The sequence below is a fragment of the Danio rerio genome, chromosome 6, assembly GCF_052040795.2.
Source record: "Danio rerio strain M-AB ecotype USA chromosome 6, GRCz13ab, whole genome shotgun sequence".
Classification (NCBI taxonomy): Eukaryota; Metazoa; Chordata; class Actinopteri; order Cypriniformes; family Danionidae; genus Danio; species Danio rerio.
In genome coordinates, this window is record NC_141026.1 from 21,203,357 (window position 1) to 21,221,103 (window position 17,747).

The 17,747-nt window shown below is 43.1% G+C and overlaps 1 protein-coding gene across 1 annotated transcript in view; it reads right to left on the bottom strand.

The window, feature by feature from the left end:
* Window positions 1-259: 259 nt before the first annotated feature.
* nol11 (nucleolar protein 11) overlaps window positions 260-17,747 on the bottom strand; it is a 45,676-nt gene continuing 28,188 nt past the window's right edge. The window contains 3 exon segments of the mRNA NM_001030063.1: window positions 260-500; window positions 8,834-8,941; window positions 9,023-9,115. Coding sequence (NP_001025234.1) covers window positions 387-500; window positions 8,834-8,941; window positions 9,023-9,115 — 315 coding nt within the window. The 3' untranslated portion in view covers window positions 260-386.

Genomic DNA, 17,747 nt, shown 5'->3' on the forward strand with positions numbered 1-17,747 from the left:
TGTAGGAAAGAAGACAAATAATTCTGTTGGGATTTGGTGCTATATATGAAAAATGAAATGAAAATGAATCCACTTTTATGGGTGGCAGGGCACACCCTCTTATAAAATGGTAAGGGAAACACTCAGCATTAAGCAGTACCATAGAAGACAGTAAGGTTGGGTTTCGTAGTTTAATTAGATTTTTTAGCTCAATGTCAACAAAACAAAACTTCATTAGGTGACGGGACAAGACTCAAAAGCAAACATATGTAAAATATAGTAGAGACTTAAGCACAAAAGCTTTATTTCAGAATTTTGAATGATTAAAAAAAGACATTTAAAAACAGAAAAAATAAAAAGTGAAAAATGCAGGACAGTAAATATTTTATTCAAACTGTGCAGGTCATCTAAAAGAGCTCAATTACTTCTATGGAGTACACACCAGTATGTTCAGTGGATTTAGGCTTTTTGAGCGATTGAAGACTTCCCTCGATTTTGCCTAGTTCAGCATACAGTTTTACCTAAAAAGTGAAACAATAAAAATTTGTTACACACACACACACACATATATATATATATATATATATATAAAACATTTAAGTTTGCGATTAATCACATGATCATGAGTTAACTTGAGATTAAGCCGACATTAGTTCATTTATTCGATCAGTTCCCCTTCGGTTGGGGAACTTCAGTGCTATTAAGTGGATTTGATCTTTGTGAAAATCCACGAAATGGGAGGATTCGGATCAGAAGCCGCTAGTCTGGAGAGTATTGAACGAATGAATGAAATGAATTGGCAGCGTAAGCTTGCGCAGGTGTGCTGCATCGCCAATTATCCCAGCATATAACACACCTGGAGCGAGCAAACGCCATCCTTTTCGCTTCAGATCCTTTCTGAGTGAGTCGATGAGGGTTCCTCTTGCTATTCAGCACTTCAGAGCGAAAGAGTGTCTCCTGGTCCAGAGTGGGTTTTTGCGGCGGCAGACGGTCGAGCTGGGTTTCTCCCTTGCCTGCGGTTTTTTGGGTCCGGTCCTCCAGAGCGGTGCGTATTGTTAAAACTTTCCTAAAAGAGCAACACAGTCGTGCAGCACGTCCTTTTCAAGATGGCGCTCCGACTGTGCATTTCTGGATTCGAGGGTTTCCTGGCTCCGGATGATGGACACGATCACTGCATTGCATGTTTGGGGATCCAGCATATTAATGCGGTGCTCGCGGGCGGTTCATGTCGTCATTGCGATGCCATGACCGATGCACAGCTAAGATCGCGGCTAACTTTCGTAAGAGAGTGCCTCCTGTTCTAAAAAAGCAGCGGGCACTCGGGCAGATCTGAGGGTTCCAGTGGGAGATAATCCGCCGCCCACGGGCTCGCGAACCTCTCGCTCCTCACGGCGCTCCATCCAAGCTTCGGCCAGTGGGAGTAATCCTTCTAACCAGATGGTAGCTCTCACGCTCGCTGACACCGGAGATCAGATGTCCTCCGCGGCATCGGAGGGTGGACTTTCACTGTCCGATGAAGATCCGGACCCGCTCGCCCCCTCCGGGCAGGTGAGCGCTGTCAAATCGGATCCTGAAGCGGACATGTTAGCCGTGCTTTCCTGGTCTGCTTCGGCCGTGGAGTTGGAGCTGGTTCATCCCCCAGCTCCGCGGCCGGACCGACTAGATCAGTGGTTCCCAACCTGGGGTCCATAAGTATTGAGGTAGAAAAAGGCATAAAAATGCTCCACTATTATAAAGGGCTTTGCAATTAATAGAAAATCCGATTTAGATTTCGGTTTCAAACGATTATAAAAAAGCATTAATCGAGATAAATGATTATTGCATCATATTTTGCCACATTCCAGTTGTAAACGTGTTGCTCTTAAAAGCGCGAAAGAGCTTATGTGTGTGTGCAGCACGATCACGCAGTCAGAAGCATGCGGCCGGTCAGCATTCACTCACTGAGACGAGCAGAGGAGCGCAGACATCTAAAGTCATCTTAACGTGAGCCCTTTAATGGTCAAATATGTGTCAAAACGCGGTGTTTAGTGATTATTTACATTTACCCTCATTTGTGTAATAAACAAACGAGTTGAGGATCAAAAGACGTGAAAGAGAAACCATTAAAGAGACAGCGCGCCATAATCCTTCTGCCGGCTGTTTTTATCATTATTAAACAAACATAACGAGAAAACTCTCGCTGCTCTAGACTGAAGGACTGCTGTAACTGTTAGCTAAAGTGTTTTTCTTACAGTGAAGATGCTTAAAGCACAGTTTGTTTCATATTTTTATTCTATTGTATTTATTTCTCTTTCCTTTGCAGGGTGGAAAATAACTATGTATACAGTTGAAGTCAGAATTATTAGCCCTCTTGAATATAAACAAACCTTTTCCTGCCCAATTTCTGTTTCATGGAAAGAATATTTTATTAACATATTTCTGAACATAATAGTTTTGATATCTCATTTCTAATTACTGATTTCTTTGCTATAATGACAGCACATAATATTTTACTAGATATTTTTCAAAATACAAGCATTCAGATTAAAGTGCAGTTCAAAGGCTTAATTAGAGTAATAAGGCAAGTCATTATAACGGTAGTTTATTCAGCAGAAAATCAAAAATATATATTGCTTAAGGGGGCTAATAATATTGACCTTTAATTGGTTTCAAAATATTTAAACCTTTCTTTATTCTAGCTAAAATAAAACAAATAGAAGAAAAAATATTACAGGAAATACTGTTAAAAATTCCTTGCTCTGTTAAACATAATTTGGGAAATATTTATATATATATATATATATATATATATATATATATAAAAACAAATCTCAGGAGCGCTAATAATTTTGACTTTAACTGGCAATGTTTTGAATAATCGTGATTACAATTATGACCAAAATAATCGTGATTATGATTTTTCCCAAAATCGAGCAGCCCTACTATTATATATGTATTTTTAAGTACCAAAAAAAAAAATCTAAACACATGCTAAAAATTTCAACATAATAGTGAAAATAATTAAAATAAATAACTTTAAATAATTATTTAAATTTTGCTCACTCGCGATTAGACAAAGAAAAAGATTAGACAGTATGACAAAGCCTACCTAGATTTTGGTTTTATTGAAGGCCAAGACAAGTTAAAACTGATTAATATTTTCTAAACATATTACTATATATTAATATTACACAAACACACACACACACATATGTATATACATATTATATATATATATATATATATATATATATATATATATATATATATATATATATATATATACAGTACATATGTGTGAGCGTGCGTGTGTATTTATATGGTGGGGGGGCTCCAATGTTTGTATATGTTCATGGGGGGGGGGGGCCCCAAAGAAAAAGGTTGGGAACCACTGGACTAGATGGGTGCTACGTAGAGGACCAGAAGGCGAAGCCTTCGAAGCCTCTCGTCCCCTTCTTCCCGGAAGTGAACAGTAGGCTCACGCAGTCTTGTAGGGCACTTTTCTCTGCCCGTGCTGCGTGTCCCTCCGCCCTCACAGCCCTTGACGGCAGAGTTGCCAGGGGGTATGAGGCGATCCCGTCAGTGGAGCACGCTATCGCGGTCAATCTTTGTCGTGTGGCGCCTCTACGTGGCGGGGTTTGCCTCGCCTCCCGTCCAAAGCCTGTAGGTTGTCTGCCTCCCTCGGAGCCAGAGCTTATAAGGCTGCGGGCCAGGCTGCTTCTGCTTTGCATGCGATGGCCACCTACCAGCACTACCAAGCGCAGGCGCTGGCCGAGCTGCACGAAGGCGGGTCTAACCCAGGCTTACTACATGAGCTCTTCGGAGGAGCTGCGACCGACTATGCTCTTCGGACTACTAAGTTCGCCGCGTGTGCGCTGGGGAGGACGAAGTCCACACTTGTGGTTCAGGAACGCCACCTCTGGCTAAACCTGGCCGATATGCGCGATGTTGACAAAGTTCGCTTTCTTGACTCGCCCATATCCCAGGCTGGCCTGTTTGGCGACACCGTCGGTGAATTCACCCAGTAATTCAAGGTGGTGAAAGAGCAATCGGATGCGATGGGCAATGTAATCTATCGGCGCAGCCGTAAGCCTGCTCCGCCCGCCGAGCCATCCACCTCCGCTGCTCCTCGCCGAGGGCGCCCGCCAATGAGTGCTGCCCTGCCCCCGCCTGTGCCTCCGGCCAAGCGGGCGTGGCGTACACCTTGAAAGCAGGCAGCCCCCCCTGCCCAGGGCACCGTTAAGTCCGACGGACCGCGAAGCGTCCCTGAGACAGGCCATCCGGAGACGAGGAAACTTGCTCTTTCCCCACTGGAGGGCGGGGCCCCAATTACAACGGTACTTTTCAGTGCCACCAAAACACTAATGAAAGAGCACTTTTTCCCTCCCCGGATGTGACAGCACGAACTCTGTCAGTCCGTGACGCGCTGCTTTCCGGCTCGCAGATTCTACGTGCTTCGCCAGTGGCTCACGAGCGCTGGGGGGACGGTCTCCCTTCCCTCAGCCCTCCAGCCCCCTCTCCGGAGTCAGGGTGCGGAGTCAGAGCGAATCGCTCTCCTCCAGCTCTTCCGCGGGACCCTCGTGCTTCCCGGATCAGCACACCCACACCGTGCTGCCCCACCGCTGGTACGTCAGCGATTGTAGCGATGATTCCATTAGCGAGGGCTCTGCCTGCCTGGTTAGCACGGGCCAGCCCCTCGCGGTGGCTCATATGTACAATCAGACTCGGTTACGCGATTCAGTTCGCGAAACGGCCCCCCCCAAGTTCACGGGCGTGTATTTCTCTAGGGTCAAGCCCCTGTCCGCCCCTGTCTTGCGAGAGGAGATTGCTGCCCTCCTGGCGAAGGGTGCAATCGAGCCAGTTCCTCCAGCCGAGATGGAGAGTGGGTTTTACAGCCCATACTTCATCGTACCCAAAAAGAGCGGTGGGTCACAACCAATCCTAGATCTGTGCGTTTTGAACCCCTGTCTGCACAAGCTGGTAGCTTGGTTTGCAGCCATAGACCTGAAGGACGCGTATTTCCATGTCTCCATTCTTCCACGCCACCGCCAATTTCTGCGGTTTGCGTTCGAGGGTCGAGCGTGGCAGTACAAGGTCCTCCCCTTCCCCTGTCTCCGCGGGTCTTCACCAAACTCTCGGAGGATGCCTTAGCATCCCTTCGGCTCGCGGCCATCCGCATACTCAATTATCTCAACGACTGGCTGATTTTAGCCCACTCGCGGGAGCAATTGATTATGCACAGGGACAAGGTGCTTCGGCATCACCTACTGGGGCTTCAGGTCAACCGAGAAAAGAGCAAACTCGCCCCCGTGCAGAGGATCTCTTTTCTCGGGATGGAGCTGGACTCGATCACCATGGTAGCGCACCTCTCCGAGAAACGCGCTCGCCTGTTGCTGAACTGAGAGAGCTCGACATCAAACTAGTGGTCCCACTAAAGTTCTTTCAGAGGCTCCTGGGGCATATGGCATCCGCAGCCGCCGTAACGCCGCTCGCATTGCTCCATATGAGACCACTGCAGCACTGGCTTCACGATCGGGTCCCAAGACGCGCATGGCACGCGGGCACACACCGGGTCTCTGTTACTGCGCTGTGTTGCCGCGCCCTCAGCCCTTGGAACGACCCCTCGTTCCTACAGGCCGGTGTGCCTCTTTCAACACGGGTTGGGGGGGCGTGTGTCACGGGCATGCAGCTGCAGGCCTGTGGAAGGGTGCCCAGTTGCATTGGCATTTCAATCGCCTAGAGCTGTTGGCAGTGTTCCTCGCTCTCCACTGCTTTTTACCGGTGCTGGAGTGGCAACAGGTGCTGGTCAGGACGGACAGTACGGCGGCGTATATCAACCGCATGGGGGGTATGCGCTCTCGCCGCATGTCTCAGCTCGCCCGCCGTCTGCTCCTCTGCTCCTCTTCACGTTCCAGGCACGCTCAATCGTGCAGCCGATGCTCTCTCACGACAGCTGTTACGCCCTGGAGAATGGAGACTCCACCCTGAGTCTGTTCAGCTGATATGGGCGCGATTCGGAGAGGCCCAGATCGATCTGTTTGCTTTCCCCGAGAACACTCATTGCCAGTTGTTTTTTTCCCTGACCGAGGGCTCTCTCGGCACGGATGCACTGGCCCACAGCTGGCCTCGGGGCATGCGCAAGTATGCGTTTCCCCCAGTGAGCCTGCTTGCACAGTTACTGTGCAAGGTCAGGGAAGACGAGAAACAGGTTCTGCTAGTTACGCCCCTTTGGCCCAACAGGACCTGGATATCAGAACTCTCAATCCTCGCGACAGCCCTCCCCTGGCGGATCCCTTTGAGAGAGGACCTACTCACTCAGGGACAGGGCACCATATGGCACCCTCGCCCCGATCTTTGGAAACTCCACGTGTGGTCCCTAGACGCAAGGAAGACTTAGGTAACCTACCGACTGCGGTGGTTAATACCATCACTCAGGCTAAAGCCTCCTCCACGAGGCGCGCCTACGCCCTGAAGTGGAGTCTATTCACTGAATGGTGCGTCTCTCGCAGAGAAGACCCCCGAAACTGCCAGATCAGTGTTGTGCTCTCTTTCCTTCAAGAGAGGTTGGACAGCAGGCTGTCGCCCTCCACTCTCAAGGTTTACGTGGCCGCCATCTCCGCTTATCATAACGCGGTAGCTGACAGCACCGTGGGAAAGCATAACCTCATCATCCGGTTCCTTAGGGGTGCTAGGCGAATTAATCCATCTCACCCCCCTTTCATGCCCTCTTGGGATCTCGTTCTCAGTTTGCGAGCAGATCCCTTTGAGCCACTCGAATCAGTATCTCTAAGATTTCTGTCCCTGAAGACAGCTCTGCTGGTCGTGTTGGCCTCCATCAAGAGGGTCGGGGACCTGGTGGTTATTTTCGGTCAGTGACTCGTGCCTGGAATTCGGGCCGGATTACTCTCACGCCCAAGGTTCCTACCACCCCCTTTAGAGATCAGGTAGTGAAATGCACTCTGCGCATTTATGTGGACCGTACTCAGAATTTTAGATCATCTGAGCAGCTCTTTGTCTGTTATGGCGGTCGGCAGCAGGGAAGTGCCAGTTTAAAACAAAAATTATCCCACTGGATTGTGGATGCCATTTCACTCGCTTATTCGAGTCGAGGTCAGCCGCGACCCCCGGGAGTGCGTGCACACTCCACTCGGAACGTTGCATCCTCTTGGGCGCGTGCACGCAGCGCCTCTCTAACAGACATCTGTAGAGCTGCGGGCTGGGCGACATCCAACACATTTGCAAGGTTTTACAATCTGCGAGTGTAGCCGGTTTCTTTAAGGGTATTAGGTAACCCTTTGGTGATTGAGGAAACAACTCGGTAGGGTGTTGAGACACACTTGCTGCGCCATTTTCCCTTACACGGAGATACGTGCGCTTTTTTATCTGTCAGTAAAGTTCCCCGTCAGGTGAGCCCTGCAGATTCCTCCGTGGCCCCCAGCACTGACTCAGCGGAGGAGTCACTTGCTGGCCCACTACGTTGTAGGTCTGCCCGCTGGTCAGCCCGTGTTTTGGGTATAGGTGCCTGCTATGCGTGATCCCCACTAGGGGATCCCATATGCTTATTCCGCCACGGTTAAGTCCCCCCCCTGGGCGGACCCGTGTCTTCCCTCTCCGCTAACCACTCTTTTGCTATGCGTACTCCCCCTTTTTAGGGCTAGTCCATATGTAAACTCTGCCATCTATCCCCCCTTGGGTAACGGATGGCCTCAGCAGCGTCCTCCCTATGGGGATTGCCCGCTTCCCAACGTACTGTCATATTTCCTAGTATTATCTAGATGCTCACGACTTCCCAAAAAATATATCTAAATCCGTAAGACTTCTGTTGAAGTAGGATAAATTAGGGCCAAGGACACGTTGGAGGACCGCGCCTCCCATGATATGGGTTCGTCACGGTTGCTTGACTATCCCCTCATTGGGGGCGTTGGAAAGGTGCAGTCCATAGTTTTCCCATTTCGTGAATTTTCACAAAGATCAAATCCACTTAATAGCACTGAAGTTCCCCAACCGAAGGGGAACGTTCAGGTTACAGAAGTAACCCTTCGTTCCCCGAGGAGGGGAACGGAAGTGCTATACTCCGTCGCCATAATAACTGTCCCTTAGCTGTTTGAAAGTCTCTTCAGCTTAAAAGGATGGCGTTTGCTCCTCGGGGAACGAAGGGTTACTTCTGTAACCTCGAACGTTCTTATACCTATAATTTAACTTTGCATTTTGAAACTGCCACACAGTAAGAAACTGAAACATTACATTGTTTCAAACAAAACATTTGTTGGCAGCACCATCAATGGCATCATTGATAATTAGCCATTATCAATGAAACTTACAAATTTGGTAATAACTTTTAACTACTTACTGCATTACTTGATGTAATGCTGCCAGATGACATTACAGGCTAAATCACTACAGCCAAACTACATCAGTTTGCACCACCCTCTGGGTAAAACTAACAACGCATTAAATTTTAGCAATAGGAGTCCTACATACGACAAATGACTTTTGCATAGTTTTGTCTATTGTCATGAGACGGGTCTTGCAGATTTCTTGGATCATACATAGAACAATGATATAATTTATTTCCTAATTGACACTATTTCCTGTCCACCATCATAAATTAGAAAATCTGTTGTTTTGAACTCTCCATAGATTGTTAGCCCAATTTCCACCACATTTTGTAATGGGATAACAAATCACTCAAACCGCTTGAGTTGGCTCATTAAAAAATGTAAAGTCTTTGTGTATATACCCTATTCAATTAAATTCATAATCAGGTGATAATGGGTGACTAGGAAAATCCAGAAAGGGACAAGCCCTACACATGCATGCACACACAAACTATCATTTCTTATTGGTAAAAAAAAAAAAAAAAAAAAAACCTTACCTGTGATCTTGTGAACTTATGAAGATCAGACACTAAACTTTTGGCTTCTGGTGCCACAGCCAAAACTGTGAAATGAGCATCAAGTATCAGGGACGCCCAGTCAATGACCTTAAAATAATAATAAGAAATATATATATTTAGTCAGATGCAAACTGAATAATAACGGTTTAAAATTATTTGTTGACTAACCTGAGAAATACTTGGGATGCGCAGAGCTCTGATTTGTTTGTGGACATCTTGAGAATATTTAAGATAAAGGAAATGCAGGTACTGTAAAAAGACCTAAAAAATAAGCATATGCATATAAATATATGTATAATAAAAACCAACACTGATTTATGTTTTTCAAAAGCAAATTTGAAGCTTTTATTAAGTCGAGCTTTATTGTGTGCACATTAGGGATGGGAAGATTAACCGATATGTATCGATACGCGGTTATGCGCGTTCACGATGCGAGTGCATCGGTTGAGCAGCAGAGGATGAATGAAATTTTGGAAGCAAATCGAGATGCATCGGTTTTTGCGAGATGCATCGATTTTTCCGAGATACAGCTTTTATTTTTAATATAGAATGTATTTTTTATTTATTAACAAGTGTTGTCAACCTGTTTTTGGCGCATAATTTAATCGACCTACATAAAGTAAGCCTTAGCAACGGATTTGCGGATGTGCACACACTACAACTCAGTGTATCAGGTGTGCGGATGAAGCTAGTGGAGCGCCCTCAGAAAGCGCGAGAAGCAAAACAAACATTTTATTCCCCACTGAGTTTTAAATCTAAAGTATGGCAAGCAACATTATGGATTTAAGGATGGACGACATGACAGGACAGATGCAATTTGCAAAATGTGCCGCGCATCTGTAAAATACGCGGGCAGTACGACTAATCTGATATCTCACTTGAAGCGGCGCCACGGTGTTGTTGTGAAAGCATCTTCCAGTGTTTCTGCATCCCCGGCTTTCGCACTGCTTCAACCAGCTCCAAAAGTGGTGAGAAAAGCATTGAAAGTTTTTTTTTCCATGCGCAACAGTTCTGCTCGCTCTACGCCAATAACGAATGCTATTGCATTGTTCATCTGCAAAGATATTCAGCCTAGTGTCACGGAGAACGAAGGTTTTAAACACCTCCTCCTGTTAATTTTTATTTAATAATAATAATAATAATATTAATAATAATAATGATAAAAATAATTGGGTGTCACGGTGGCACAGTGGGTAGTTTGACCACCTCACAGCAAGAGGATTGCTGGTTTGTTATATTTTTATTAGCCTGTTGTTTCCAGTGACAGTGATGTTTCAACGCAGCATAACACTGCTAGTTCACCACCTTAAGTTTTGAATATTCAGTGGCAAAATATATCTTTGTAAAACTTGTTTTCATAGTTGAAAAGTTAAATCACAATTCTTGTTGTGCAATGCTAAATTTATTTATGTTGAAAGAGTGCAAATATATACATATTTTAATATATATTGCACTTATACATTCTGTTTATCTTGAAAATACTTAAATAATATGTGCTATATGTTCTAAAATGGCCCTCTACTGTAAACTGACACTCTGGCTCTGAGAGAAGAGCCAGTTTGTAAAAAAGTCTTGGTTTTGCTTGGTTAATAAATAATCAAACTCATTCAATGGCACAGCATCCTCTTTCACATCATCTCATAAACTTGATCTAATTAGTTAGTGCTGAAATATCGCATCGTATCGTGATATGGGTGTAAATCGTATCGTGTTGCATCGCAATATGTCACAAATGTATCGCTAATATATCGGATCGTATTCTTTGTATCGAGATGCGTATCGGATCGGCATTATAGCTTAGATGCCCAACCCTAGTGCACATAGTAGAACAAAATGTCATGTCCCACCGGACCACAGTACTACAAAAACAAAATCACAGATAATAATTATTTATTTTTATATAGCGCCTTTACACCTAATTCTCAAGTTCTTTAAGTTTAACTTAAATACAAGAATAGCAGGAAAAAAATGTTATGCAGAGGATAAAAATAAAACAAGTCAGACACATTGAAAATATAAAACCAGTGGTGTAAAGTACAAATTACAAATACTCAAATCACTGTAATTGAGTAGTTTTTCTCAGAAATTGTAATTCACTAAGTAGTTTTAAAAATGTGTACTTTTACTTTCCCTTGAGTACATTGTTAATGCAGTACTGGTACTTTTACTCCACTACTTTCCTTCAACCTGCAGTTACTACTTTATTTTTTCTTGTCTGCGGGGATGAGAAAAATCAGCCCTGTGATTACGGTTCAATCAAATTGCACATAGAAGGTAAAGTGCATCATAATGAACTACCTGAAGACATGGGCGATATATAATTGCAGCAAACTGTTTGGAAGTCTTTAAAGTGTCCAAGATGTCCAAAATCTTTACATGCATTGACCCAGAGACTGTTTAGATACATGTCACTGATGAGAAGATGACAGAATGCTAGACTGTATGTTTACTGTATGATGACCGAAATGGCCTTAAACACCTAGCAGGCACAAGATGTCAACATGACGTCAGATTGACATTGCACCCCAACGTCATGGTGTTGTTGCATTTTGTTTGAAAATAAAAAAATTATAAATCGGGGTCGACAGAACCCAACGTCCAACCTAAAAATCATCCAAATATCAACAAATAATTATGTTACAGCTTGACGTTGTGTGGACTATGACGTCTATCAGATGTTGGTTTAAGATGTTGGGTCACTATTGGACTTTGGTTATATTCTAACACAACCTAAAATCAACATCATTTTTCGGCGTTAATGGACATCAAATAAGATTGTCCTTGGACACTGGTTTAACATTGATTTTTGGTCACCTGACATCACAACCTAAATCTAAATATTGTCTAATGATGTGTGCATGCTGGGCAATAACTAGATGCACTACAGAATGTTACGTTTTTAACACATTCACAAATTACATGTAAATGCATCCGCTTTTTACAGTGCAATACTACTCGAGTACTTTTGAAAGGTCTACTTTTTACTCATACTTTGAGTAATATCTACAACAGATACTTTCTCTACTTGCATTACATTTTTAGGCAAGTAATGGTACTTCTACTTAAGTATGATTTATCAACAGTCTTTCCACAACTGTATAAAACCAATAAAAAAATACACAAAAAATACACCTTGCAAATTGGCAAGTGTATGCCTAATATTATGGATGAGTGCGTTGCCGAGTTGGAGCAAGTGAAGAAAAAGCCCAGTCAGCTCACACAGAAAAGAGAAGGAATATATTGAGAACCCAAACCTTGCAAGGCCTTACATGTAAACATTAGGACTTCAAAATCAACATGAAAACAAATAGCCAAAATAAACTTTCCAAAACTGGAGTGATGCATTCAATCATTTTGGTCTCTGTCAGAATTGTAGGAGCTGAATTTTAGACATTCTGCAGTCTATTTACGGTGCATTTTGAAATGGCTTCAAGTAAAGCACTGCAGTAGTCATTGTGTGAAAAATAAAAATGTTAATCTACACTGCTCAAAAAAATTAATAAATAAAGGGAACACAAACACAATGTAACTCCAAGTCAATTAAATTTAAGTGAAATCAAACTGCCCACTTACAGTAGGAAGCAACACTGATAGTCAATTCATTTCACATGCTGTTGTGCAAATGGAATAGACAACAGGTGGAAATTAAAGGCAATTAGCAAGACACCCCAACAAAACAGTGATTCTGCAGGTGGTGACCACAAACAACTTCTCATTTCCTATGCTTTCTGGCTAATGTTTGGGTCACTTTTGAATGCTGGTGGTGCCATCACATTAGTGGTAGCATGAGACTGAGTCTAGAACCCACACAAGTTGCTCAGGTAGTGCAGCTCATCCAGGCTGGCACAATGCAAGTGGCAAGAAGGTTTGCGTGTCTGTCAGTGTAGAGTTCAGAGAATCAAGGCACTACCAGGACACAGGCCAGTACATCAGGAGACGTATAGGAGGGCAACAATCCAGCAGCAGGACCACTACCTCCGTCTTTGTGCAAGGAGAAAAAGGGGGAGCACTGCCAGAGTCCTGCAAAATGACCTCCAGAAGGCCACAAATATACAAGTGTCAAACTAAAAGGTCAGAAACAGACTCAATGAGGGTGGTATGAGGATCAAACGTCCACAGGTTGGGGGTTATGCTAACAGCCCAACATTGTGTAGGACATATGGCATTCGCCAGAGAACACCAAGATTGGCAATTTCACAACTGGCACCCTGTGTTCTTCCCAAATGAAATGACGTTCACACAAGCATGTGACAGATGTGACAAACTCTGGAGACACAGTGGAGAATATTCTGCTACCTGCAACATCCACCAGCATGAGTGGTTTGGGGTGGTATTTCTTTAGAGGGCCAGACAGCCGTCCATGTGCTCGCCAGAGGTAGCCCGAGTGCCATTAGGTACTCTTGTGAGACCATATGCCAGTGCCGTTGGCCCTGGGTTCCTCATAATGCAAGACAATGTTAGACAGTGTGGCTGGAGCATGCCAGCAGAATCTGGGACCCCAGATTAATAAAGGGACTAAGCTGAAAATAAATTTAATGAATAAGAGAACACGGTGGTCAAATTTCAAGTGGCTGTCAAATATAACCCTCAAGTTCTTTAGATTAGATTGAAATTCTAAGACAAAGCGCAATGTTTGCCTTTAGGTAATTAATAGGATGAACCAATAAGCATAATGTCTGAAAGAAAGTTTTGGGACATTCATTTCTTTCTCATAGATGCATTGTTCTAGGAAAGAAAAGGCTGATCAGTCACTAGATTGAGTGAATGTACCCTTGATTTTCATCTGCATAACAGTGGTCGTTACAGTCAAGAGATCTAAGAAGATGACCAAGAAGTGAAATGCCTATTGAGAAAAAAAATAAAATTAAAATTGATTCATGGGTACACCAAATTTGACTGAACCAATATTAGACTTGTGTCCACACTGATGGTAAAAAATAGCATGCAGGTTTGAGAGGTATGACTTGAACTACTTTAGTGCAGTCTCTGTAATGCCAAACAGATTCCATCTGAGATCGTAAGAGTAGTCCACAGTCCCGAAGGCCACACTTAGGCCAAGAATGCTCAAAATTGACAGGCAATCAGCTTCTGCAGCAGGAAGCAAATCATTAGTTACCTTCACCAGCACTGTTTCTGTGCTGACATTTGCAGAAGGCAGATTGAAAAGGCTCAAATAAATTAAATGTGAGGTGCCACTTTAGTTTGAAAGTAACAGTGTGCAAGAGTTTTGGCTAAAAATGGAAGAATTGAGATTGTCCAGGTTGGTATTGAGCTTTTTTGGAATGAGTGTAATTAAAGCAATTTTGAGAGACTTAATATCAATACTCAAAACTATGTTGGCCATAAAGTTAAAATAAGCTTTAAACAGGCAGGTTGGAACAGGACTGGCTATGAAGGTGGTAGCCTTCATTTTTGAAACCTCTTTACCCAGAGAAACTAAATTTATAAAAGAAAATTTTAGGTGTACTCCAGAGAATTGAATTGATCTGGAAGTGGGTTTCACAGAAGCAGTAGTCATTTTGATACCACTTTGAGCTCTCTCCAACTTAGAACTGAAGTAATCAAGAAACAAATAACAATTAACAGTAATAGTATGTTGACAAGCATTTACTTTCTGCATTTTCTTAATGACATAAAACAATAGCTGGGGTTACTTTGATTACTTGTAATTATCTGAGAGACGTACAGAGACCTGATGGATGTCAACTCTGCTTTATATTCAATCAAGAGGTCCTTTCACAACAGGTGATGCACATTCGGACCAGAAAAACACCACCTGTGCTCCAACTTAGGACAAGCTCCCTTCTTAGACTTTAGTTCATTCTTCTATCATGGAGTGTAGCAAACATAGAATACAGATAAGGATTTTCACAGATCGAGTTGCATGAGTCCAAAGTGGAGAAGAGAGCAGAGTTTGAGGAAAAGAAACCTTGCCTCAAAAGAGTGAGATGTAGACAGCTTAGAGAGAACTCAATAAGTGGATCCATCAAATGATTCTATAAATAATTCATAGTATGTTTAGATGGCATTTTTGTTAATGGCAGGTCCATAGTAAAAATAATGACCCAATGATCAGACAACCCTATGACTACAGAGGTAGGTATTGATAAAAATTAACTATTGGTAAATATTAGATCCAGAGTGTGAGCTTTGCTTTGGGTAGAAAAGTCCACAAATCTTTTTCATACTAAAACACTCAAAGATAAAAAGTTCTGTTGTCATTGGAGTGTTTATTTTTGTCTAGGTGAATGTTAAAGTCCCCAAGGATAAGCATTCTCTCAAAGTTGAGGCACAGCATGGACAGCAAATCAGCAAATTCTAAAAAGAAAGCTTCATTTGACTTAGGAGGCCTTTAAATAGTAGCATTAGCTGAAGAAATTGGTTTGGAGGCCTTCAAAAACAACCATTCAAAAGAGTAAAAATTGGGTGTGATCACAGGCCTTAGTTTTAGCAGTTGATGATGCCACCACCTCTGCAAGGGAAATCAAGTAAACCATAACAAGAGAGAGTAAATTCATTAAATAGAAGTCTATCAGACCGGGTGATTTATAAGCAACACTGGACGCAGGAGCAAGTTTAAAACCTCTACATACTAACATACTGGAGTGGTTATCTAACTATACATACACTAAAAAAAAGTTACCTATACCCATAACCTAAGACAGACATATTCCTTTGTATTTCCCACTTTGAGGGACAGGATGTTAGGGCCACACTATTCAGCCAGCTGTGCCACTTCCTCTCTGTTGTGCAATTCATAGTTGTTGCTGATGAGACCTACTACTGTTGTGTCATCATCAAACTTGATGATGTGACTGGAGCTGAAGATGGCAGAGCGATCATGAATCAGCAGTGGTAATAGTAGCGTGCTGAGCACAAAGGCTTGTGGGGTACCTATGCTCAGTGTGGTAGTGCTTAAGGTGTGATCACGACTGACCCAGACGGACTAAGGGTCTTACAGTTAAAAGTCCCGGATCATGTTGTACAGGGAGGTGTTATAGGCCAGCAGGTTGAGTTTATTAATGAGCTGTTGTGGAATTATTGTCTTGAATGCTGAACTAAAATCGACAAACAGCATTTTAATATAAAAGTCTTTATTTTGTAGGTGGGTAGCAGCCAGTTGGAGCGTGAGGAAAATGGCATCATCTGTAGAGCAGATGGACAATCGTTTGGACAATATGCTAACTGGAGCGGATTAATTGTGTTGGGAAGTCTGGTCTTGGTATTGTGCATGACTAACCTCTCAAAGCACATCATCATGATAGGAGTCAGTGCTGAATTCTTTGGTACTAGTATTATTGTTGTAGACTTCAGACATGCAAGCATGACTGACTGTCTCAGTAAGATGTTGACGACATGTTTTAGGATATCTGTCAGGTGTGCATCAGTCTTTCAGTACATGGGTCAATCCTACATAGGGTCTTCCTCACATCGGCTGGAGACAGAGCACCTAGTCATTGTGAGGGGAGTAGTTTATGTGAAAGTGTGTCATTCTGCATTTCAAACCATGAATAAAAGTCAGAGTCCTCCTGGGAGCAATGGGTCACCATCACAGGCCTGTGTCAGGTACTTTTAGTAAGGGTGTACTCACGCTATTTACAGTTGACTTGAACTGGGCCAAAGCATGCTTGTCCCCCCTCCCGTCTCACCCGACAGCCCACACTCATTGCTTACGTCATCAATGATGCACTGTTCAGTAAGCAGTGAGGGGTTTGCGTCTTTAATAAACGAAGATAGTTTGCGTTCATTGAACAGTAAGAATGATTCATTAATCCATATGAAATAGTACCTTAAAAGTCACGTCTCGCTTACAGTTTCGGACTCAGGCACATTTTGCACTCACACACAAGCATGACCACGCCAAAGCCTAGGTGAATCGCACACTGGCACACCTCTTCCAACCAGGCCAGGGCCAGCCAAGTGAACCGTGCCTGAGCCCAATTCAGAGCACTCACACTTCTCAAACGATCCCGGAAACAAGCCTGGGCACGGTACAAATAGCATAGTGTGAGTACGCCCTAAGTGAAGCACTGAATGGTTTGCCACTGGCTCAGTGTCTCTCTTCTGTTTATGAAATGATTAATGATAATTTGACCACATGATTGGCATATGTACAAAAGTACACATACATATGGTGTACAAAAAAAAAATATTTTGGTCATTTTATTACTGAGTTCTTGATTGATGATGATATTAAAAGGGCACATTGTATGATGTATATACAGGCTAACATACCTTGACGCAAATTTAGCTTCTGTATTTCTGTAAAAGTATCATTGCTCAAAGCATACTGTACTTCATTTACACTGCTCATTTGTGGTTTAACTATAGAGCATCTAGTTTAAAGATCTAGGTGGTATACAGCAAGTGAAATGTTTGTAATTGTGGGAGTGATCACTTTTAAAGCATTGTTATGGAATTTTATAGACGTGTGTGTATATGTATGTGTGCAACAAAACACACACACACACACACACACACACACACACACACAGCTCTCATATGGATATGTGCTCAAAGCACGCAGCAGCGCATGCCAGAGTTTGTGTGTGTCTATGTATATATATATATATATATATATATATATATATATATATATATATATATATATATACGTGTGTGTGTGTGTGTGTGTGTGTGTGTGTGTGTGTGCATGTGTGTGCACGTCAGACTGTTCATCAAGGATCTCTCGTTGGATCTAATCTTACTGTATTTGTTAAACGTGATATAGAATTCATCTTGGTGTCTATATCTAACAACATATTCCCTGACTTTGGTCTTATGAATCTATTACTTGTTCTCATGTAACGTGTTTTGGCTGAGCGCAAGTATAAGTTAGGTTAATATCTTAATGTAACCGCGGACACCGATTCTGCACAATTGACTGATTGCT